Source organism: Apium graveolens, chromosome 3 (assembly GCF_009905375.1).
Source record: "Apium graveolens cultivar Ventura chromosome 3, ASM990537v1, whole genome shotgun sequence".
Lineage (NCBI taxonomy): Eukaryota > Viridiplantae > Streptophyta > Magnoliopsida > Apiales > Apiaceae > Apium > Apium graveolens.
Window position 1 is genome coordinate 10,011,678 of NC_133649.1, and position 26,265 is coordinate 10,037,942.

The 26,265-nt window shown below is 36.7% G+C and overlaps 2 protein-coding genes and 1 non-coding gene across 3 annotated transcripts in view; 1 reads left to right on the forward strand and 2 right to left on the reverse strand.

Annotated features, from left to right (window-relative positions):
• Positions 1–26,265, reverse strand: part of LOC141711642 (protein yippee-like At5g53940) — a 255,796-nt gene that overhangs the window by 108,879 nt on the left and 120,652 nt on the right. The window lies entirely within an intron of this gene.
• On the reverse strand, positions 13,255–13,327 carry TRNAK-CUU (transfer RNA lysine (anticodon CUU)). Its single transcript has one exon. It is a non-coding gene; the product is annotated as a tRNA-Lys (tRNA).
• On the forward strand, positions 14,016–17,382 carry LOC141711636 (D-amino-acid transaminase, chloroplastic-like). The gene is made up of 5 exons (XM_074514224.1): positions 14,016–14,270; positions 14,387–14,439; positions 15,362–15,534; positions 15,988–16,661; positions 17,037–17,382. The coding sequence occupies exons 1-5, from the start codon at positions 14,255–14,257 to the stop codon at positions 17,129–17,131; spliced, it is 1,011 nt and encodes a 336-aa protein (XP_074370325.1). The 5' UTR covers positions 14,016–14,254; the 3' UTR covers positions 17,132–17,382.

The following is a 26,265-nucleotide window of genomic DNA, read 5'->3' on the forward strand; positions in this document are numbered from 1 at the left end:
AAGGTGAACTTACTATATGGGTGCAGGATCAGGATGTGACATTCAATATATTCAAGGCGATGAAATTCCCTACAGAAGACGAGGAGTGCTTGAAGGTGGATTTGATTGATTCTGCGATAACTTCAGAACTTGATCATGTGCTGATGTTTGATGCCTTAGAGAGAGCCTTAGTGGGGGAATTTGACAGTGAAGATGATGAAGGCAATGAGCAACTACAATATCTAAATACTTCTCCTAAGAAGCGAAAGCTAGACATGCCATTTGAATCTCTTGGTACTACTGATCTCAAGAATGCTGAGGGAAGGCTCAAACCATCTATTGAGGAAGCACCTACATTGGAGCTTAAACCATTGCCTGAACACTTGAGGTATGCTTTTTTAGGTGATGCATCTACTTTTCCTGTTATTATTGCATCTGACCTTTCAGGTAGTGAGGAGGACAAGCTCTTGAGGATCTTGAGAGAATTCAAATCGGCCATCGGATGGACTATAGCAGATATAAAAGGGATCAGCCCTTCGTACTGTATGCATAAAATTCTGCTAGAGGAAGGTAGTAAGCCGACTGTTGAGCAACAGAGAAGACTTAATCCTATCATGAAAGAAGTGGTGAGATGCGAGAATCATATATTTTATATCTGACAGTTCTTGGGTGAGTCCCGTGTAATGTATACCTAAGAAAGGAGGTATAACTGTAGTAGCAAATGAGAAGAACGAGCTCATCCCCACTCGAACAGTCACATGATGGAGGGTATTCATGGATTACAGAAAGTTGAACAAAGCCACAAGGAAGGATCACTTCCCTCTTTCATTTATTATTCAGATGCTTGACAGGTTGGCTGGTCATGAGTATTATTTTCTTCTGGATGGCTATTCGGGGTATAATCAGATTTGCATTGCACAAGAAGATCAAGAAAAGACTACCTTCACTTGTCCATTCGGCACGTTTGCTTTTCACAGAGTTTCGTTTGGTTTATGTGGTGCACCTGCCACTTTTCAGAGATATATGATTGGTATATTCTTTGATATGATTGGAAACAATGTCGAAGTGTTCATGGATGACTTCTCTGTCTTTGGACATTCGTATGATGAATGTTTGAATAATCTTTGTTCGGTGCTCAAAAGGTGTGTGAAAACTAATTTGGTGCTCAATTGGGAAAATGTCACTTTATGGTGCGTGAAGGCATTATTCTTGGGCATAAAGTCTCTAGCAAGGGTCTTGAGGTGGACAAAGCCAAGGTCGGAGTCATTGAAAATCTTCCACCACCTATTTCTGTGAAAGGAATCCGTAGTTTTCTTGGTCATGCGGGTTTTTATCGGCGTTTCATCAAGGACTTCTCGAAGATATCTAAGCCGTTGTGCAACTTGCTCGAGAAAGATGAGCCTTTCAAATTTGATGATGAATGCTTGGCAGCATCCGAGACTCTCAAGAAGAGTTTGATAACTGCACCAGTTATTACGGCACCTGATTGGACAGAACCTTTTGAGATGATGTGTGATGCGAGTGATTATGCAGTGGGAGCAGTTCTTGGGCAGCGCAAGAATAATCTTTTTCATGTGATCTACTATGCTAGTAAGACTCTTAATGGAGCTCAAATGAACTACACCACTACTGTGAAGGAGCTCTTGGGTATAGTCTTTGATTTCGAAAAATTTCGATCTTATCTGCTTGGGACAAAGGTGACAGTATTCACTGATCATGCTGCAATTCGCTACTTGGTCTTAAAGAAGGATTCAAAGCCTAGACTTATCCGTTGGGTGCTCTTGCTACAGGAATTTGAGTTAGAGATCAAGGATCGTAAAGGTACGGAGAATCAAGTAGATGACCATCTCTCTAGATTGGAGAATCCCGGTTCGACTTCACAGGATAAGACATTGATCAACAAATCTTTTCCGGATGAGCAGTTATTCGCAGTTCAGAAGAAAGAGCCATGGTTCGCAGATATTGTGAACTATCTTGTCAGCAATATAATGCCTCCTAATATGAATGCAACTCAAAAGAAGAAGTTTCTGCATGAGGCGAAGTGGTACATGTGGGAAATTGGGATGAACCATATTTGTTTAGACAGGGAGCTGACCAGATCATCAGGAGATGTATCCCATTCTGTGAGACGGAGGGGGTATTACGAGACTGCCATTCCACAGTTTATGGTGGATATTATGGTGGTGAAAAGACGGCATCTCGTATTTTGCAAGCAGGTTTTTTCTGGCCTACGTTGTTTAAGGATGCGCATCAGTTCGTTTTAAGGTGTGATTGTTGCCAAAGAGTGGGGAATCTTACTAGAAAGGATGAGATGCCTTTAAATGTGATACTTGAAGTCGAGGTCTTTGATGTTTGGGAAATCGATTTCATTGGACCATTTGTCTCATCCTACAATAATCAGTACATCTTGCTGGCGGTAGATTATGTCTCGAAATGGGTAGAAGTCAAGTCTCTACCGATGAATGATGCAAAGGTAGTGTTGAGTTTTCTCCATAAGCAGATATTCACAAGGTTTGGAACGCCACGTGTAATCATAAGTGATGAGGGGTCGCATTTCTGTAATCGTAAGTTCACTTCTATGATGTAGCGCTGCAATGTAAATCATCGTGTTGCTACTGCCTATCATCCGCAAACGAATGGTCAAGCTGAAGTGTCTAATAGAGAGATCAAGCGCATTCTAGAGAAAGTTGTTTGTCCGTCAAGGAAGGATTGGTCTTTAAAGCTCGATGAAGCTGTTTGGGCTTATAGAACAACATACAAGACTCCACTTGGGATGTCCCCGTTTCAACTTGTTTATGGTAAGGGATGTCATTTACCTGCGGAGCTTGAGCATAAGGCTTATTGGGCGTTGAAGAAGTTGAACCTTGATCTAGATGCAGCTGGGAAGAAGTGAATGCTTTAGTTAAATGAACTTGATGAATTTCGACTTCAAGCGTACGAGAACAACAAAATGTACAAGGAAAAAGTATAAAGGTGGCACGACAGGAAGCTATCTCCTAAGTTATTCGTGTCGGGGCAACAAGTTCTTTTATTCAACTCTCGTCTCTGACTTTTTCCTGGAAAGTTGAAATCAAGGTGGTCTGGACCTTTTATCGTCAAAACTGTGTTTCCACTTGGAGCGGTGAAGATTTTTGAGAACGATCCGGACCAAGCATTCAAGGTTAATGTTCAGCGATTGAAGCATTACTATGGGGACACGGCAAACCGGGAAGTGGTTAGTGCCGTTTTATTGTCAACTTGATCGGAGTACTCTACGTCAAGCTAATGACGTAAAAGAAGCGCTTCTTGGGAGGCAACCCACGACTTTAACCTTTAGAAGTTAGTACCATATCCAAAAAATCCAAAAAAATTGGGCAGCAAAAACTTTTTTCCAGAAACCCCTTGGGCGCCCGCTCAGGATTGCTGGGCGCCCGCTCAGGACCCTATTGTCAGAATTTTTTTTGCCTTATAAAAAAATCCAAAAAAATCAGAAAAACCCAAAAACAAAATACAAACCCGCAACCCACGATTTCTTTTACACAACCCACATTTTATCTCCCACAAACCCCACTCCTACTCTAATTTTAACCCTAATTCCTACCCTATATATACACACAACCCCTCCATATACACTCCCATAGAATTTCAACTTCAAAACTCTCTCCTACACTCAAAACACAACTCTTAAACACTTTTTCTCAGTTTCAATGGCACCCAAGAGATCCCGAACTATTGATAGCAGCAACACCGTTCCAACTGCTGATTCTTCAAGGGGAACTGCTGCGAGACCTTGTTTGATGAATATGGCTGCTGAGGAGGAGTATATTAGGCTTCTGACTAAGCCAATTTTGAGGGAAAGGGGATTTTTACCATCGGGGAGGGATGGTGAGTTGCTACCGATGATTACGGAGAAGGGGTGGATTTCTTTTTGTGAGTCACCGGAGGCGATTCCAATGAGTGTGGTTCGCGAGTTTTATGCGAACGCCAAGGCTGAAAAGAATGGGTTTACTGTTGTCCGTGGGCTTACTGTGAATTATCAGCCTGAGGTGATTCGCCGTGTTATTGGGCAGCGATAACGGAATTCCACGGAGGAGAATTGGAATGAGAAGACCTCCGAGGACTTTGATTTGGATTTGATTTGTGCTACTCTCTGTCAGCCGGGCACGGTGTGGAAGTTCAAGACGGGATCTAACGAGTATTGTTCTTTTCCGGTGATTGCGATGAATAGGTATGCCCGTGCATGGAATGCTTTTATTTGTGCTAATATTTTGCCTACTTCACATGCACATGAGGTTACAGTTGAGCGAGCAAGGTTGTTATGGGGGATCTTGAATGAGGAGTATTATGTGGACCTTGGTGAGTTCATCTACCAAGGGATTTTGAAGTTTTTGAGGGGGGCGAAACACATGAACATCCCTTATGCATCTACTGTCACGAAGCTGTGCAGAGCAATTGTGCAGAGCAGTGGGAGTTCATTGGCCTTCTCACGAGCAGCTGCAGATGTCGACCACTCCTATTGACTCAGCGACTCTTAATGCGATGCGGGAGTGGACGGGTGGAGAGCCCGAGGAGCATGGTTTGGGGTATCATCTTCCAGGAGGACGTCCAGCAGCTGGTGCTACCATGGCTAGGCCCAGTCAGGGTCGTGATGAGGCAGGCTATTCTAGAGCCCAGGAAGGTGCTGGGATGGCTGATGTCCAGTATAGGAGGCTGTCGAGGAGGATGGATGCGATGTATGAGTCGCAGAGTAGGTTCGCTCAGGAGCTCACCCTTGCACTTGGGACTGCTTTCAGAGGCCTTGGAGCTGACATCCAGTGGCCCGTTTTTGGTGAGGACTCTGCTTATCCGCCTCCTGACACTCCACCCTCTGAGGGTGATGATGATGAATTCTCCGAGTAGGTATACCCTGTGTTCCTTTCTACTACCTTCACTGGGGACAGTGAAGATTTTAAGTTTAGGGGTGGTAGTTAAGAAATATTTTTGTGTGTGTAGTTGCATATTCATGATAGTTTAGTTCATTTAGTTGCATATTTTTGCCATATAGTAGTTTTTTATTTTATAGCTTTATTTATCATGTCATTTAGCTCATGCATATACCATGATCCCTTTTGCGTTGCTTTAGCGATTGATTTGTGATATTGATGCAAGTGTAGTGATAGCGTTAGAGTGATAATTGAGTCTTGTAGGTTGACATGCATGCTAAAAACACTTATAATTTCACTAAGTCTTAGAGTATGCTTAAGGACTAGATGGTTGTCATAGTTTGATGGTTTTTGAGGTTAATCTATTGATTATGCTTAGAATTTATGATAGGCCCTTAATGATAAAAGACATTAAAAGAAAAAAATTGGAGTAAAAATTGGAATTCATTGCTAATTGTGGCTAGGCGTCAAATGACTAGTAGCCGGCTTATATTTTTATGCGAGTAGTTTAGGGTTGAGCAAGATGGAGCGAAATGCACTTGCTCGGAAATTTGAAAAAAATAGAAAAAAAGAAGAAAAAAAGAAGAAAAAAAGGAAAAGAAGAAAAAAAATAAAGAGTTAATGCATAATTAATCACGAGTGGGCTCTTTGCTATTCGAGTTATTAAGTTCTTAGGGGAATTTGTGCCTAGTGACCTAAGACTTTTATAGTCTGGGATCCGATAACCTAACGCTCGCTAAATGGATGCCATTGCATAAGTCTTTTGTGGACCTCACTCATTGCACGGTCAAATAAGCATTTGTTGTGTGTTGAATAAAAGCATGATTCCGTAATAAGCTCCAGTGATCTTGAAGTGTTATAAGTCATTTTGTGCCTAGAATTTATTCTTCGTATAATCATGTGATTGCCTTGAGGATAATCGAGTTATGATAATTGATCTAGTTTCGAAGCATATCTGTAAGCATCCACATACACCACGTTTCTAGTTGTATGTTAGTTTGCATGATTTGATTGATCTTTATTCGCCTAATTGTATTTGTTAAAATGTTATGAGTTGGTTGGTTTAGTCATTGTGAGGGGGATCGCTGCATTTCATGTAAATTGCATTCATGCATATTTTTGTTTTGTTTTTGAGTCTGTGACGCTTGAGGACAAACATCGATTTAAGTTTGGGGGTGTGATAAGTGGCATTTTATACCACTTAAAAGGTCTTATAATGGCTTGAATTTGAGGTCTTGAAATCAGGTATTTTGTGTATTTGATGCGTTTTTCTAGTGTTTTTGCATTTCAGGGTATAACTTACGTATGTAGGAAGAATTCATCAGAAATAAGCCTAGGGAAGTGCTTGGCATTGGTTGTGGGAAGTTAGGAGCAGAACGCAGCAGAAATCGAGAGCAGAATGAGAAATTTTCCAGTAGCTTGCTGGGCGCCAGCTCAGGAATGCTGGGCGGCCGCTCAGGAGCTTGGGCGCCCGCTCAGGAATGTTGGGCGGCCGCTCAGGGTCGAGAATTTTAAATACTGATTTTTTATAATCCTTATTCTGTTGGACTTCTGAGACGGCTGGTTCTTGTGGACTTCTATATAAGTAGTTTTCAAAGACGTTTCACAGAAGCGTGGTATGAAGCAAGGAGCAAGGAGAGAAGGAAGAAGACCGTTTTAGCACATCGCAACGAAGAGGAGGAATCATACGTTTTCTTGTAATTCTTTTATTCGTTGTATCAGTTGATGCTAGTTTTCGTTACTTTGAACCTTATTACTCTTGTGACGTACTCTGATTTTAATAAGTATTTTTATTAGTTTATATTGTCTGTTATCATCATGTTTTCATATAAACCCATGGTGATGATGAGTTCTGTCATGGGCTAATCGTGATCATGGGGTCGTAACGGATTTACTATGGATTTCTTTAGTTAGTTGTTTAATACCTTTGTGTGTGATGATTGTATGATATCTAGTATAGGTTGTGCTTATTCATCTTATGTGCGTCGCGAACATATAAGATAGGTTGTTAATCTTCTGTGAAGCGACGGTGGATCTTAAGGTTTAGAACTTGCCATGCTAGTATAGGTTCATGTATGTGTATGCATGATTAGTGGGTAACTTTAACTGTTTTACTTGCCCAGTGTAATCATAAAAGAATAACTTGTGCTTAAATCGTTATGTTGTCAAATTCTGTAGACATATAGGGTCTCAACATAATTGATGGCTATTCAACTTCTATCTTAATTTTGGATGTTTGGTAGAATGGTATTAGTACAACGAAAGTTGGCTTTTATCAGTTTCGTGTTGTTCGGTTAATATCATCACCGTTACATACTAAGGGTAATAACAATGACTATTGAAGGAAGTAGTAATGAAGTTATGATCTCATGTGTGTTTAATATTGTTAATTCAAGTGTCAATTAAGTGTTTAATTCTCGTAGTTAATTGTAGTTAATAATTAGTTAATTAATTTAAGTGTTATTGTCTTGACATTGAGAAGTAATCATACATTGGTGAGTAAGTGTTAATTGAACATAATTAGTCTGAGTCTGTGTGGGAACGAACTAGAAATTATTCTATATTACTTGTGAACGCGTATACTTGTGTGAATTATTAGCGCGTGTTTTGTGGCTAACAAGTTTTTGGCGCCGCTGCCGGGGACTTGGCGTATTTGTTTAGTTTATGTACTTGCCATCAGTGGTCATTAGGACTCATTGATTAAGATGTGTTACTTATTGTTTCCGGTTGTGTTTCAGGTACTCTAGCGAGCGGTTATGCAAACACGTTCTCGCACTCGTAAGAGAACTTTAGATACAGCTGAGAAGACAGACTCGGTTCTTGATATTCCGGAGAAGATTGATTTTAAAGATTCGGATAAAGAGAGTGAGCAGAAAGAACCAGTAATCATGGGTGATCGTATAGTTCCAGCAGTAGATCCAGCTCTTATGGACTTTTCTCGGCCTAAAATTGATGACATTCAGTCAAGCATCCTTCATCCAGCTATTTAGGCTAACACTTTTGAAATCAAGCCGGGCACTATTCAGATGGTGCAGAATTTTGTTTCTTTCGGAGGTGCTGCGACTGAAGACCCCAACATGCATATCAGGAATTTTGTCGAGATCTGTAGTACTTTCAAATATAATGGTGTGACTGATGAGACTATCAAGCTGAGGTTTTTCCCATTCTCTCTGAGGGATAAAGCTAAGGACTGGTTACATTCTTCTTGTGAGTAGCCTTTTGCAACCAATCTTGCTTTATTTTTGGTAACTATACCATTTTCATCCATCTTATTCCTGAACACCCATTTTGTTCCAATAATGCTTCTATTCTTTGGTGCAGGAACTAACTCCCAAAATTCGTTCCTTTTAAACTGATTAAGCTCTTTTTGTATTGCAGATATCCAATCAGGATCCAGTAGAGCTTCATCAATTTTCTTAGGCTTTACTCAAGACAGTAAATATGCATGTAGACACTCATTAGTAATTGCACTTCTAGTCCTCACACCAGCAATAGGATCACCAATAATTTCTTCTCTAGTGTGACTTCTATCCCACTTCCTTGTATGAGTCTGTTGACCTGTGCCTTCATCATTCTCTTCATTATTGGTATGACTACTAGATCCTTGTTCTCTTTCTCCCCTTAAGTTTGTGCTATCAAACTCAGGTGTTTGAGATGAGCTTCATGTCTTCAATTTGGCTTGTCGATATCTCTGAGTTCTCTAGTAGCTTTCCTGAGTTCTCTATAAGTCATTCCGGAGTTCTTGAATAACTTCTCTATAACACTAAATCTGTGACTTGTAGAGATCTTGACTTATAATATTTTTCCTAAAACAGATTTATTCAACTCCAAGCTTCTTCATAATTCTTCTGATGCATGATCTTCTTGATCTTCTTCCAGATATAATTCTTAGGCTTGCATGATCTTCTTGATCTTCTTCCAGATAGAATTCTTAGGCTTGACACTGTTTATAGAAAAACACTCAAGTATGCTCCTTTGACATTTTTACAGACTTTAAATGTTACAAGTACAAAATACAAATTAAGATGACAATACAATTTACTTAGGGTTGCCAAATTGACTTAGTCTTGTTAAAGTCTAGGCATGTCTTGCACATCAGACTCAAAAAATGTCATTACTGATTACATAACAACTTAATCTTAGGAGTGTCAAGGTGATTTAGTCTCGTTATGTTAAGGCATGTCTTGCACATCAGAAACATTAGGAGATTATTATGAATAATGATAAATATTTATGGATACTTGTTTTTATTATATTTTATAAGATAAAAATTTTAAAAAAGAAAATATAATATAGTGAGTTGATTTTGGGAGAAGATGAAGAAATGTTACTAAAAATAAAATTTAGGAAAATACCAAGAAATAAGTTTATTTGAAGTGAAAGTATAAATTTTAGAAGAATATTATGATGATAAGTTGATTTCAAATATTTTAATAGAAAATGTTGTAGAAAATTTAGGAGAATATTATGAACGATGATAAAATATTCATGAGAATATAAGTTAATTGTAGTTTTTGATATTTATTAACTAAAAAAATTGAGAAAAAACATAGAATTTGACGATTTGAGAGTGGACACCTAAACGCACCCGTTTTCTCATTGTATATTGATTACTTGAGTAATTAGTTGGAAGAACACTCTTATTATATATTTAAAATTTTAATAATCATAAAAAATTCATAAATATAAAAAATTACAATTATCATATGAAAATTTTTTCAATCAAAAATTATAAATAAAAATATAATTGAATAGAATTTAAAAAGCAGGTACCCCTATCATAATATACATGCTCAATATTAGTTTAGGAACTTATTTAAACAAAATGTTAATTTATTCAGGTATAATATAATAAAACAAAAAATGTATATTTTTTCATTCATTTAATTGATTAAGAAATAGATTGTTTTGGTAAAATTTAATAGTAGAAAATGGTATTTGTTCTTTAAATTTGATGGGGGTGTCATTAATCTTTATAGATAATAACAAACGACACAATATAAATAATTTTAAGTCATTATTTCAACCAAGTAAAATCATTTTCATATTAATAACTAATATCTTATGTTAAAATAATAGTTATAATGGTAAAAAAGAGTTTACATAACTTTTAAACTAAAAATATAAAGTAAATTTAATATATAACTAATATGTGTAATTAATAACTATTTATATACAATTAAATGCATGAAAATATATTTTAATAATAAAATTAAAAAACAGAAATTCGATAAAAATAACTTGAAAAGCTCTGAAATCTTCCAAGTCCTCTATTATTATAATATATATAGGTGCCCTTCCACAGCCACATGTGGTTTTAATAACCACCTGCTGCATTGTTATATTGCGGGAGTATTACAGCTTTGCTTCAATGCGGACATCTCAATATTACATTGCGGGAGTACCACCGCTTTGACTCAATGCGCCTTAAGCAATGCTTCATTGCTGCAAATAATTTAGTTTTATTTTTAAATAATTATAAAATAATTGATAATAAAGATATAAATAATTTTAATTGATCTATAAATTCCTAATATATTTATTATTTGGTTGTTATATTTTTATTTTGTATTTATATATTTCTATTAATAAATTCTTTATTTTAACAAACTATTACTTAAAATTCGCGAAATTACAGAACAGCCCCCGCTACCGCAATGAGCCATTGCGGTAGACGAGACCCGGATTTAACCCGTTTCTTCCTGAAATCCCTAATTTCATAATATCAAAAACCTAATTCTCCCACTCTAGGCGATTTCAGGCGATTTCAAAGCATTTCTCAGGCGATTCAGCTACTCAGGTATGATACACGCTTATACACACACATATATACACACACACAGTCACATACTACCGCAATGGGTCATTGCTGCTTCTGCAATTACAGACACAACCCTTGTATCGTTACTGTTTATAGTGTTGCGTGATTTTGTGGTCTTGCTTGTTCATAAGCCCCTTTTTCTGATTTTGTGGTCTTGCTTGTGTATCTATTTCAGAGATTGTGTTCTTGATTGTGTATCTATTTTAAAGATCAATTATTTTGTTCAAGAATCAAGAATGGTGATTTGTTGTTTATAAGTTTTTGTGATTGTAAGTGTTGACTTTTGTTGACTTTGATCATTTGTTCTTGATTAGATGTTTTTTTGTGGTTTATAAGGATCGTTTGTGCTATATTTGTGCTATCATTTGTGCTATATTGATTGATTGGTTGTGGCTAGCTTATAAACGAATGAGTCATGCCGAATTTTCGATAGGACTTAAAATAGAAAATAACGGTTCTATAAATGTTTCGTGTTTAAGTTAGGTATAAGTAACTTCCCGATTATATAGTATTTTTTATTGTGCACTTTGCAGTTACTATGGAGAATGAGTGCGTGCCTATTGTTTGATCACTCCTGACGATGCATGATGATCATATTAGTACTGCCATATGGGCGGGAGGTGTGCGGGATAAGCTGGATATACGACAGTACACAACTAATCATCAGCAGTGGATACTTTCGGGTCCCCAGCGTGAGTTGCTGAGCCAATGGGGTTTCTCGGCTTTCATGAACAATCGTTCAGTTCCTCAGAACAATATTCGTTTGATAACGGCCTTAGTGGAAAGGTACTTATTTGTAATCAATTTTCTCATTTATTTGAATCGTTATTGGCAATGTTTGTGATGTTTGTGTATGAATGCAATTGCAGGTGGAGGCCAGGGACTAACACCTTTCACTTTCCATTTGGTGAGTTGACCATCACCCTCGATGATGTATACATGATTATGGGCCTCCCTGTTAAGGGTCGTCCAGTTACTCATAGGGAGCTTGACGTTCCGAAGGCGTATTGGATGAGAGAATGGCATGATGCAAGATTGGATGAGGTGGGGCGTAAAGATATGTACAGGGACGGGGTCAAGCTTTACAAATTAAGGGAACGATATGCGGAGCTACCAGAGGGGGGGCTAGAACAGGATCTTGTGGTTTACACACGAGCTTATCTTTTATACATCATTGGGGGCATATTGTTTCCTTCATCGAGTCGATATACCGTGCATCCGAGGTATTTACTTGTATTTGTTGCATTTCAGTTTTTAAATTGTAGTTTATAGCATCTTAGTCCTTCACTTGTCCTTTTTTCTTGATTTTGCATATGAAGCCCTGTATTCTCATTTATTTTCAATTTGACACTATAATTATTGTATTCTAATCTTCGGAATACGACACCTTTCGATCAATAACAATCATAGCAATACTACATTCATACATTTCAGTTATCATCTGCGGGTTTTTATGTTTTTTATTAAAACTAATATTTTAATTATTTTTCCGATTATATATCTAATTTAATTTTAAATTCCTAACTCATTATACAATTGATAATATAAATGAGAAGTAGAAATAAAATTAGTAAATATTGAACAAGTGGTTGTTAAAATTAATTATATACTTTTTAACTCCGTTATTATCGGAAACAAATTAATTCATTAAAATATGATTTTTTGTTATTTAAGAAATTAAATCACTGCTTCATTGTTTCATTACGGGTTTGCAATGAAACAATGCAGCAGTACCGGCAGCATTGTTTCATTGCGTTTGGTGCAATGAAACATTACGGGTCGTACTGCCGCAATGCCTTAATGCGGAAGGTGGTTATTACAACCACCCGGGGTTGTGGACCAAAACCATATATATATAGACATAGATATATATGCCGCATTGTTTCATTGCGTTTGGTGCAATGAAACATTACTGGTTGTACTGCCGCAATGCCTTAATGCGGAAGGTGGTTACTACAACCACCCGGGGTTGTGGACCAAAACCATATATATATATAGACATAGATATATATGTTTTGTAAAAAAATAACTTAAATATTTAATCAATGTTCTACACTTTATATTTTAAATTAGTTGTAATATTTAATAATAAGACACTTTTCTAGTGCTCAGAAAATTAATGAATGAGTGAGTAAAGATTCGAATTAAATTGAATCTGAACTAAATTTTATATGTTATTGAACTATATGCTATATGATTTTTAATACGAGTTAAAACTGAATAGAAGCATAATCGATCCGATCCCATCTATGCAATTATATGGTAACCACATTGATCTGATATGAACCCATTTGTTTATCCAAATTGACATGTCTAGTTTAGTCTTGTTCTGAATCTACTTCACTCTTTTCTTCTCCAGAAACTCCAGAAACAAGCAAGAGAAATTTTGGCCCAACATGATTTTGGTGGGCCCCAGCTTGAAATAAAAACCCGAATAAATGAAATATATAATCAGATACACGAACATCGAACTCGGTTTAATTTAACATGTAAAATCAAAATGACTCAACATAGGTCTAAAATTGAAAATGTGAAGGAAAAAAAAAAGGGAGACGCCCACCGTGGGGCTCGAACCCACGACCACAAGGTTAAGAGCCTTGCGCTCTACCAACTGAGCTAGACGGGCTTGATGCTAAATGTCCCATTTCATAATATAAATTTTATGATTTTGTAGGCAACGGGATTAAAAATTATGCCTCCCTGGTCTGCTGACTGGATGGATGTGTAGTCCTTTATTAATAATTTAATATTAGTTCAGGAATCAACCAAGATAAGTATGGCAAGTTGGTACATTATACATGGCCCGTAACATTTATATATTAATTAATCAGGATATTCCTCTCTCTTTTAGTAAAGGTCAGGGGAAAAGCTAATTCTCTGTGGTCATCAGTTCGTCTCATTTCATGTATTTTTGTTGAGGACAAGTACAACGTTAAAGTGTTGGTTTTAGTCTCCTCAGGGTCGTATTATTTTGGCGGGCTAGGCTTTCAGTTCATATCTACCGTCATGAAACCCGATGCAAATCATGATAGTTACCACGGTTATGTGGGTCAGTTCGACATAAAGTGTAAAAACAATCGAAAAAATGTAGTTCATTTAAGTCCGAGTGTGCACTTGAAGTGACAATCACACACACATATATATTTTTTAATATCTATATGTGCAACTTTGCTGTAAAAATTCATTACAAATTTACAATTGACATGATCATGAAAAACTGAAAAATCAACATGAAAACAATACAATTACACCAACTCTCCAGTCCCAACAATTAAACTGAGCACAATGCCAGTGGATTATACACTTGTAACTTGTCACCTGCCACTTTTGTCTTGTTTTATGCATTTGAACACTTTGCAATTGCAACAACCTAATTTTGATATACATTCTTTAATTATAATGCTCTTATATTAAAATGTCACCAAGAAACTACTTTTGTCTCATTTGTCAAATCTTCCCCTATAATTATCTCTACTAATCCCTCTAATCCAAAACACTCCTTTTATTTGACTGTGTTTCTCACACTTGACTGTGCTCATAACTATTTTGCTTTATGGCTCAAATTTCAGGTATCTTTTATATATTTCATCAATTTATTAATAAGGTTTCAATTATTGTTTAGTGATGATTGTACTTACTGGTTGCTTATCTGTTTAATCTCTGTTTTGTGCATTATTTGCTGCAGAAATCAAGAATGATGAAGAATTCAAAGTTCATATATTCTCCTCATCCTCAGAGGTATATATGACTTGCCTTTATCTAATTTGGCCTGAGTATGATGTTCTTTTTGTTAAATAGTGGTTCTTGATCTATGCATCATTTAGTCTATGTAAATGGAACTTTGGATAGTCAGATCATAGTAGAGTGTATGTTCATGTTTTAGATTGCTGTCTGAATTCTAAGGTGACTGTTTATTGAAATTTGGTTTATGGGCTATAATTCAGATGGTCTCGTGTCGTTTGACACATCGCTATCTTTGCAATCAGGAACTTGAAATATTAATGCATTAGCACACACATTCACACACATTACACAATGCCTAATGTGTTGTTTAAGAAGCTTTCTGCACTTCAATTGGGTGTACATCATAGATGTTTAGAACTTCTAGATATATATGTAAAACCGAAACAGGTTTAGGGATCGATGTGACAGAGTTCTACAATAGTATTGCAATTAAAGTTTAATCTGCAGGATTAGGTTGTGCCTGTCTAGATAATTTGTAGTCCGAACTTGCATACAAACAATGACTGATTATCAATAAAAGAAAAGTTCATTCCTACCAAAGTAGCAAGTGACTCTTCTGGGAATGTAATCACCGACAAGGAACACTATATCGATGTAAACACCATTTATGTATATGTGGTTGAGATACAAAATTATTTCCCTTACTAGTAATATCAAATTGAGATAGATTTGTTCTCAATGTTGGTCAAGAGAAGAAATAAGGGACTTTGACGTATTGCAAGTATCTCGGAGTCTTAATTATAGCCATTGCGTTTTCTAGCCATTAAAATTAATATTCCTTCTCCATACCATATGCTTATGTTTTCTTAAAAAACTGTATGCTGTTTGTATCACGGATTATAAAACAGAACTTTCTGTAACACGTTGTGATCTGTCACTTAACATTAACCTCTTTTACTTGTAATGCACTATCTAGTTGCTTGAAAAGCTCCATCAGAAATGGGATTCAGTTAAGAAGCCATATCCAGCTATGTATTCTAGCATCTATGGAGGAATTATTCTAGATCCAGCTATGATGGTCATCCCAATAGATGATCATATGGTTCATAGAGGCCATGGTGTCTTTGATACAGCTATCATTCTCGACGGGTAAGCATAAATTCATAATTAGACACGAATTATCTTCAATGCGGTCATAATAATTTTTCATTATTACTGAACTAGAATACAAGAAGTTGAGTTAAATTGTAGTAGAATTTACAAATTGTTCCTTGCTATTACCAGCAATACCTTTTATATGTTGCCAGTCAAAGCCCCTCTTAATCTAAATTAATTATAATTCTAGCTTTAATCAATTGTAATGAGATTAGTAGATTACCATATTCTGCCAAAAGCATGAGAAAAATATTGAATGATGACTTGAAAGAAATTACTTGGAAATGATGAATCATTAGCAGAAACTTCCCTGATATGTAAATGCCCATTGCTGAGCTTGACATCAGATCTGTGATCCAGAACTGCATTTCTCTTCCACTTCGTTTAGATTATTTGTCAAATCTTTTGCACAGTATGCATTTTACAATTTGTATATATTTCTGGCAGGCACCTTTACGAGCTGGATGTCCACCTGGACCGAATCCTTAGATCAGCGGCAAAAGCTAAGATCACATCTCCTTATCCTCGATCAGTTCTCAGAAGCATACTTATTCAGCTTGCTGCAGCATCACAATGCAAGAAAGGAACTTTAAGATACTGGTTGACAGCTGGACCTGGGGACTTCTTACTGACACCTGGAGGATGCCCAACATCTGCCTTCTATGCTGTAGTAATTGATGAGAACTTTTCCCAGTGCAAAGAAGGAGTGAAAGCAATAACATCGACCGTTCCTATAAAGCCACCTATGTTTGCAACAAGTAAGAATGTGAACTACCTGCCAAATATACTCTCAAAACTGGAAGCAGAAGAGAAGGGGGCATTTGCATCCATATGGATCGATGAAGAAGGTTACATTGCAGAGGGTCCGAACGTAAATGTAGCTTTTATAACCCATGAAAAGGAGCTTATCTTGCCTTTCTTTGACAAGATTCTTAGTGGCTGCACTGCACTTAGGCTTCTTGAACTAGCACCAAAGTTGGTTGAACAAGGACGTCTGAAAAGTGTAAGAACTGCTAATCTTACTGTGGAGGAAGCTAAAGGAGCAGCTGAAATGATGTATGTAGGAAGTACTCTTCCAGTACTGCCGATCATCACATGGGACGACAAACCAATTGGAGATGGTAAATAACTCTTCTTAGTTCTTTATATCCTAATATAAATTAATAAGTTCTATCAATCTGATTTCTAAGTCACAAATTTTCAAATCAGTAAACTGACAGTAATCAAAAAAAGTCATTCCTTAATGCTACTTAAAAATATACTGTGGAAACTATTACTCAAACATGGTTTAGCTAATACATGATTTGGACTAGTAGAATTGATATATGATACGTATGAAGGTATTAACACTTGTAACCACGGTACTGGACTTGACTTAATACTACTAGATGAAGAATTTATGCAAATCTCACATGTACTGATCAATGTTCCAGTTTGTTTCTTAATGACATCAACTAGGAGTGTAGTGGAAGGCTTATATAACATTGCATGTGCAGGAAGTGTTGGAGAATTGACAATGGCGCTCTCGGATTTACTCTGGGAAGATATGGCAGCAGGTCCTGAACCGCAAAGATTGAAAGTTCCTTACTGAGTAATAAACCAATTAAACTGGTGTTTCCGTGGATGTGAGTGAATGGTTGTGAATGCTTTGCATCATTTTCCTGTTCCATTGTCTGTAGAAATCAGGTCCTGAATAAAACTTTGAACAAGCATCAAGTTATTTGTATCCTAAAGAGTTTCCTAAATTGTACCAAGGCTTCACTCTGTTCTGAAGTATTGAACTTTATGAGTTAAATTAATTTTAGGAGTTAATTACATGAATAATGTTTTTATCTTGCTGAATTATCTGGAAAATGTTACATGTCTAACTTGCGCTTAACATCATGATTGTTAAGGATCCAAACCGTTATGTTTCTATGATTAAAATCTTGACTGAACAGATGGCAACTAGAAAGTTCACAGCACAGACACGCAGTAGAAACCCTGAAGTTCTGCTTAAAAGAGAAAGTGAAGACTTCTTACTTTCAAATTACTCTAGTTCAGCTCCCTACCTCCATTTACCAATAAAACATCATACATCATCTCCCTCCAAAATCTTAAGCTTTTAAAGAAAGTTAATCCTTCCCTATATTAAAATTGAAAAAAGGGGCGGGAGGACTTCAACGCGAGTCTCTCTCTAAACCAAACTCTAGACTCTGAGACCGTTAGCTGATCGGTTGTGTGTGTTGTTATGCATGATGCAGACCGTGGAAATTACTTTAAATTTATGGTCTGAGCAGCATAGTTCATCTGACAATATTGTTAATTGCAGAGCTTATTTTATTTAATTGTAAAACTTTAGCAACTTTGAGCAGAATATAATAGAAGGTATCTGCCACAAAATTTCTCATTGAAAGTCTCTTTATCCACACTACACACACTGGAAGATATCTTTGTGTCTGAAAGTACAAATAGGAAACGGGACTGAGACATTGAGTAATGTATTTTTAAAACCAAACGGGCCTGATGAACCGCAGGCCCAAAGGCAAGCGCAGATCCAGTTATTTTCTAGTCTAGATGAGTAGACTCGTTTTAATTTTACAATGTATTAGTTACCCTAGCCTAGTTAAAAAGTAAAAACAATGGGCTTTAAACCTGTGAAGAATACTGCTTCCAAGAGCGTGTGTATTTCACTCAGGGTCGTTGCTCTAAGGTATATAGTATATTAAAATTTACTAGCATAAATCCCGATGTACGAGTTTTCATTAATATTTTAAATTTTTATTTATTAGGTTATATTATATTTTTAAAATATTCATATAAATATATAATGATTATAAATTTATAATAAAAATAATAGAATAACATGTGGTCGTAATTTAGTAGAATAAATAGACTATTTCTAGTAATTTAACAATTTAGTAGTTTAGCAGATATGTAACACTATTATTTATATCTATTAATCTATACTATATTATAATAGCCGGAATAGAAATAATTTGGTTCAGCGATAATTCCCTAATTTTAATTATTACAAAAATAGATTAATAGTGTTATATATCTAATAAACTACTAAATTATTAAACTACTACTAAATATAATATACTTATCCTACTAAATTACGAATACAACTTATCCTATTATTAAAAGATATAAATAATAATGTTATATATCTGCTAAACTACTAAATTGTTAAACTACTAGAAATAGTCTATTTATTCTACTAAATTACGACCACATGTTATTCTATTATTTTTATTATAAATTTATAATCATTATATATTTATATAAATATTTTAAAAATATAATATAACTAGATAAATAAAAATTTAAAAAATTAATTGGAACCCGTGCGATGCACGGGATTTATGCTAGTAATAGGATAAGTTGTATTCGTAGTTTAGTAGGATAAGTATACTATATTTAGCAGTAGTTTAATAATTTAGTAGTTTATTAGATATATAACACTATTTATCTATTTTTGTAATAATCAAAATTAGGGAATTATCGTTGAACCAAATTATCTCTATTCCGCCTATTATAATATAGTATAGATTTACGTGCTTCAATTTGATTTTTTGTTCATGATTTTATTTGTTATTTATGTATGCCTGTATTTGTATGGTTTATTAATGGTTCTGTAGACACGTTTAATTTTACGCTTAATCGATATTAACCTCAACCTGAACTCGGTTAGTTTAATTTGATGAGCCGAGTTCGAGCGAAACGTGTCGGAATCTCTGTCCGAACTCGGCTCCTTTAGCCGAGTCGAGCCCAATTAAACGAGGGGAGTTTGAGCCGGGCGAGGGCTCGTCGTGGCTTAAAAATATATATATATATATATATATATATATATATATATATATATATAAGAGTTATTTGCAAAATGCATCCCCGTGGTTTGGCCAAAATGCATTTTTTTACCTATACTTTAGATAACTGCACTTTGCATCCCCTTACTATTTCGGCGCGACAAATTGCACCATTTTCGTTAATTTTGTTAAAATTTTCAGGGGTATTTTCCCTGTTCATCTTGTTTACTACCATTTTTCATATTCTTTTGAAAAATGACAATTTAGTGCATTACAAGTTCTACTTTTTACTATTGAATACATGTTTTACCAATTTAAGATTCTTGGCATCTATGATAAATAAAAGCTGATTAAACGTCTATAACTTGAATCTTAGATGATGAAGTGTAGCCTGGAGTTGTTATGTTTTCCATCTTTTGTGTATTTGTAGTTAATGACTGTAAACCCATTCTCGGGAGACAGGTCAAGGTCAATAGTATTCGTTTACTTTTAGTTAGCAAGTTAAAAATTACAGTCTACAGAAATTAAATAAATCAGGGATACAAAGCAAGTAGACAAAGTTGCATACAGAAGAAATGCAGGCTGTTGGAATATAGATACCGTACTTCATTTCCCTACAAAATATCCCAATGTCTATTGTCAGTGTTTACACAACTTCTCTTTAAAATTTAGTGTAAAATAAAGCAGTGGTTCCATACCTAATGTAGACACATATTGCCATATCGGAGTTACTGGTGAAGTTCCTGCTTTACATGTTTCTTGTGTATGCATGTCCACTTTAGAAATCCATGTTTCTCACACATTTCCTTGACACCGTCATAACGTTCTGGCAGTCTACAACTCATTTGCTTCCATATTGACTGCATTTATTTGGACATTATATGAAACATAACGAATCACATACTTCGGTTATACTCAATTCTTACCTCCCTTCTCCTATACTCGAAAATTTAAATAAATTAGAAAAACGTCAAATACCCAGTAAAATAAAAACAGTATGGGAGACAGAGGGAATATGTGCCAATACTGATATGATTTGTTATGTGCAAAACTTAGAGCAACTCTGTTGAATTGTATATGTTCTCACAGGAGGCAATTGCTTTCTTTCGGTTCTAATCTGTTTTTAAAGTTGTAAAGCAATAATGTTTGTGTTATATGTCAGTGTCTGGCATGAAACAGCTATTCCATTCAAGCAAGTTATACGATAGTTTGAAGATTGGCTGGCAAAACTATTGACAGATGGATACTGAAGGTTATGCTAAAGAGTTGCAACCGAAATGATGGGCTGTCAAGAGAATAAAATTGTTGTGGACATGGACTGCATTGTGGACCACAACTGTTACTTATTAGTTTGTCTAATTTGTCTTATGCATATCAGTAAGGGTACTGTAGTATTTTCATAAGTGTAGTAGTACAACCATCTTTTGTAGGTGTTATAAGGTGCAGTGATGTTTTGTAATGGACAAGGTTGAGAGTTGGCATCATTCAGTAATTGATACCATTTTGTGCTCATCTTCTTTCTCTTGAGTATTGCTGTTTTAGTTATCTCTTACTTTGCGTTGAAAGTTTTCATGGTATCAGAGCAAGCATCTGATAACGTAGAATAGTGAGTACTGTTTCATCGAGAAAGTTAATATATTCTTTTGAGGTTTCTTATCTCAAACAGTGTGTGTCTAGTATAGTGCGTTGTCACTGTCAAAGCTAGATCCAAGATAATTCAATGGCGACAGGAAGGTTGACTGTGACAGATCTTCAAAACCCTCTGTTCACACATCCATCTGATGGGCCTCTTTCAGTCAGTGTGCCAAAGTTGCAAGGTGCATCAGACTACAGAACCTGAAAAAGGTCTTTTGAAATCCAGTTATCAGCAAAAAGAAAACTGGGGTTTGTAGATGGAACTGTAATAAGAAATGACACAGATGCAGGAGAAGCAGCCCAGTGGGACACATGCAACAACCTGGTAATTTCTTGGATTCATAGCAATATATTTGATAGCATTAAAACATCTGTCCTTTTTATAGATAATGCTTGTGATATTTGAAAACAACTTGAGAAAAGGTTTTCACTCACAAATGGGTCAAGAAAGTATAAGCTTAACAGAGATCTGTTCAACATCAAACAAAATGGCATGAAAATCAATGAATACTTTACTGCATTGAGTAGCCTTTGGGAGGAGCTGGACTCCATGAATGTGTTGCCAAGAGTTGCAACAATGACTCAAGAGGTTGCAGATCTGCTGAAGGCGTTGGAAGTGTTGAAAGAAGAGTCAAGATTGTTCCAGTTCCTAAATGGTTTAGATGATGTCTATGGGCCACAAAGAAGCCAACTGCTACTGTTAAGCCCCTTACCAGCTGTTGAGATAGCGTGTGCTGCGTTACAACAAGAAGAATCACAAAAGGAGTTGCTTACGAATGTTAATCTGGGCGAAATTGATGTGATGGCCATGTATGGAAATAAGGGAATGCGTGACAAATTCTTGAAGTGTACGGCATGTGGAAAGAAAGGGCATCAAAGTGATAAATGTTGGGTTGTGAATGGCTACCCAAAATGGCATTCAAGACATAATACTGGACAGAACAGAGGAAGTCCTACAAATAAATGGGGATCTGGAAGCAGACCAACAAGCATAAAGATGGCAAACAATGTTCAAGGACAACCCGGAAATGTCTCTGTAACACCTGAGCAACTTGAGCAACTCTTGAAACTCATCCCTAAAGATCTGATAAATCAGAAAGGGTCTGAAACAGACGAAGAGATAGATTTTGGCTTCTCGGGTATGGTGTGTAATGTGAAGAACATGAAGAAAAATTTTGCAGGAACAGGAGGTTGGATCATGGACTCGGGTGCCACTGATCACATGACTTCATCCTTAAAAAACTTGATGAATGTGAAGGCAACCTCAGACAAGCTCAACATAACACTGCCAAATGGCTCAACTGTATTGATAACACACACAGGTGATGTGATGTTTAGCAATGGATTGAAGTTAGTGAATGTATTCTATGTTCCACAATTTAACTACAACTTGCTCTCAATTCCTAAGTTGTCAAAAGATAATGATTGTAAGGTGCTGTTCACTCCCGAAGGTTGTGAAATATATGACTCAAAGGCGAAGAAGATAGTTGGATATGGGGAAATGATACAGGGGTTGTATTACTTGAAGGAAGAAATGCCAAAAGGAAGCATAGCAGGCCAAGTGACGAAAGATATGGTGGGTGTTAGAAGGAAGTCTGAGTTGGAACTGTGGCATGAACGTCTTGGGCATGCTTCATTGTCAAAACTGCAGAAAATTCCCCACATCAAACATTGCATAAAGCAACGAGATGAAATGGAATGCTTGACATGTCCATTGTCAAAAATGACGAGATTGCCTTTTCCCACAAGTGAGTCGCAAGCAAAGGAGGCATTTGATCTGATTCATACGGACATTTGGGGGCCTTATAAGGTAAGCACGAGAGAGATGTTCAGATATTTTCTGACCATAGTAGATGATTACTCCAGGATGACGTGGGTGTATCTGTTGGGAAAGAAATCTGATTACTTTAATGTGATGATGAGGTTTGAAGAATTCGTGAAGTGCAAATTCATGGGAAAACTAAGAGTGGTGAGGTCTGATAATGCTTTGGAAATGAATGACAAAGCTTGCATTGATCATTTCACCAAGCAAGGTGTGTTGCTGCAAAAGTCATGTCCCTACACTCCACAACAGAACGTGAGAGTGGAGAGAAAGTACAGACAGGTACTCGAGATAGCAAGGTCATTGCGTTTTCAATCAGGACTACCCCTCAATCATTGGGGTGATTGTGTTCTTACGGCAGTATACATCATGAATAGACTACCAAATGCAACAATCAACTTCGAAGTGCCATATGAAAGATTGCATGGAGAAAAAGTGGACTATGAGAATTTCAAGAACTTTGGATGTCTTGCATTTGCATACAACTCAAACCACGATGGTGATAAGTTTGCACCACGAGGAGTCAGGAGCTGCTTCATAGGATATCCAATGGGAACTAAGGGATTCAGACTCCTCAATCTCGAACCAGAAAAAGTGTTTATTTCAAGGCATGTAAAATTCTTTGAAGAAATGTTTCCACTGAGAAGAGAGGATGGAATGAAGGAAGTAACTGAAATGGTAAATACAGACAAGTTGTACAAGTATTGGGAAGACATGGTTGAAGAACCAATAGATGAACAAGAATCTGAAGGAGAGGTGGATGACAGTCAAAATGAAGAACAAGAAAACCTTGAGAATGAAAGAGGAGAACAAGTGGAGTTGAGAAGATCCACACGGAACTTGAAACAACCATTGTGGATGAAAGATTTTGTGACTTCAGCCTCGACAAGAGCCATGAGTGCCATGACAGTGACCACCAAGGAAGTGAGTGAGAACTTCAAATGTTTTCTGGCAGCAATAGAAGAGCAGACAGACCCACATAATTTCCATCAAGCTGTGAAAGAAGATCATTGGGTCAAAGCAATGAATGAAGAGCTAAATGCATTGGAGGCGAATGGAACTTGGGAGGTGACAATATTACCACCTAACAGAAAAGCTATAGGGAGTAAATGGATTTACAAAACGAAGTACAAAGCTGATGGGTCAGTTGAAAAATACAAGGCTCGCCTAGTGATTCTTGGCTACAAACAAACCTATGGAATAGACTATGTGGAGACGTTTGCTCCCGTGCCAAAGATGACGACAATCAGAGCTTTGTTGGTCGTGGCAGCAATAAAAGAATGGCATGTGCACCAGTTAGATGTCTCAAATGCATTCTTGAATGGTGACTTGGAGGAAACGGTTTACATGTTGTTGCCACAAGGTTACCATGGTCCTGGGGGGGGAATCAGAAGAGGTGATGTTGCTGGTGGTAGAAGCTTAGACAAGGAAAAGCTTCTTGTCTGCAAATTGAAAAAGGCCCTGTATGGGCTCCGCCAAGCTTCGAGACAATGGCATCACAAACTTGCAATATTTTTGGTCGCAATTGGCTACAAACACTCTAAGGCTGACTATAGTCTCTACTCCAAGACAGACGAGAAAAGCATCACTCTGGTGTTGATATATGTGGATGACTTGTTACTTGCTGGGAACAACTTGGAAGAGGTGTCTGAACTAAAAAGGGAGCTGTCGAAAAAGATTGTTATGAAAGACTTGGGGGCGGTGAGTTATTTTCTTGGGCTGGAAATAGAAAGAAGTCGAGATGGGTTCTTCATATCTCAAAGAAAGTATGTTCTAGATTTGCTCAAGGAGTTTAAGATGATGCACTCAACTCCGCTGAAATTGCCCATGAACACTCATATGACGCTGACTCCAGATAAAGGGGAACTTTTACAAGATCCAAGTGACTACCAAAGGCTGTTGGGCAAACTGGTATACTTGACAATAACAAGACCTGATCTGGCTTATCCAGTGCATAACTTAGCTCAATTCATGCAGATACCAACTGTGGTGCATATGCAAGCAGCAAAAAGGGTTCTACGATACTTGCTAAGTAACCCTTCTCAAGGCATAATTTTGGCATCTAGTTCTGCAGCCCAGCTCACTGCCTATTGTGACAGTGACTGGGCAAGTTGTCCAACAACTAGAAAGTCGACAATGGGGTATTGCGTGATGCTGGACAAATCTCCTGTGTCATGGAAAACTAAAAAGCAATCGGTGGCGGCAAGATCAACCGCTGAAGCAGAATATCGAGCAATGACGCTTACCTGTTGTGAAGTTACTTGGATGTCAGCACTATTAAAAGACATGGGGATAGATGATTTACCACCGACTCTAATTAAGAGTGACAACCAAGCAGCATTGTCTATCGCAGCAAATCCAGTGCTGCATGAGCGTACCAAACACATTGAGTTGGATTGCCATTTCATTAGAGACAAAATTGCAGAAGGGAAAGTCACAACTGAGTTTGTTCCATCGTATGCACAGGTAGCAGATGTGCTGACCAAAATATTACCAGTGAAGCAACACAAGTATCTGCTAAGCAAGCTTGGAGCTTCGTCTTCCAACTCCACTCAGCTTGAGGGGGAGTATTGACAGATGGATACTGAAGGTTATGCTAAAGAGTTGCAACCGAAATGATGGGCTGTCAAGAGAATAAAATTGTTGTGGACATGGACTGCATTGTGGACCACAACTGTTACTTATTAGTTTGTCTAGTTTGTCTTATGCATATCAGTAAGGGTACTGTAGTATTTTCATAGGTGTAGTAGTACAACCATCTTTTGTAGGTGTTATAAGGTGCAGTGATGTTTTGTAATGGACAAGGTTGAGAGTTGGCATCATTCAGTAATTGATACCATTTTGTGCTCATCTTCTTTCTCTTGAGTATTGCTGTTTTAGTTATCTCTTGCTTTGCGTTGAAAGTTTTCAAAAACATAAGGCGTGGGCAAAAAAGTCTCGAGGGCATCTTAATAAAGGAGCATTCATAACTTGGTGAGTCCAAATCTAAGATTCAGCGGATGCAATATTTAATTCATTTTCCTTTCACTGAAAAAATTTAGCATTAATGGTTTCAATTTGTCACATTGGAATATATGCCAACAAGATTTATTCTTCACATATATTAATATTGTTGTGGTTGAGGCAAACTAAGCAGGGCAAAGATATCTTATCAACACTGTGTTTATGATTTTAAAAGACAATGAAGTTCAAAAGTCTTATGTATTAACTAATGAACGAAATAAAATGGATTAACTTTTGTGAGAGTTTATACAGGAAGAAGCAAAGAAGTAAAAGTTTTGTATGTTACAGTTGCTTAAGAGTTTCCGAGTTTAGAAAGAAAAAATCATATCTCTACAATTCTGCTTTCTGTGTTTAAGAGAATATACCTGACTGGACATGGATGAGGAAAGCCGATTATTGAGAAAATAATAAATTATTTAGGGTATACAGGGAAAACTGTTAGTGTCCTATCAAGTTATCTCTCTGTCATGGAGA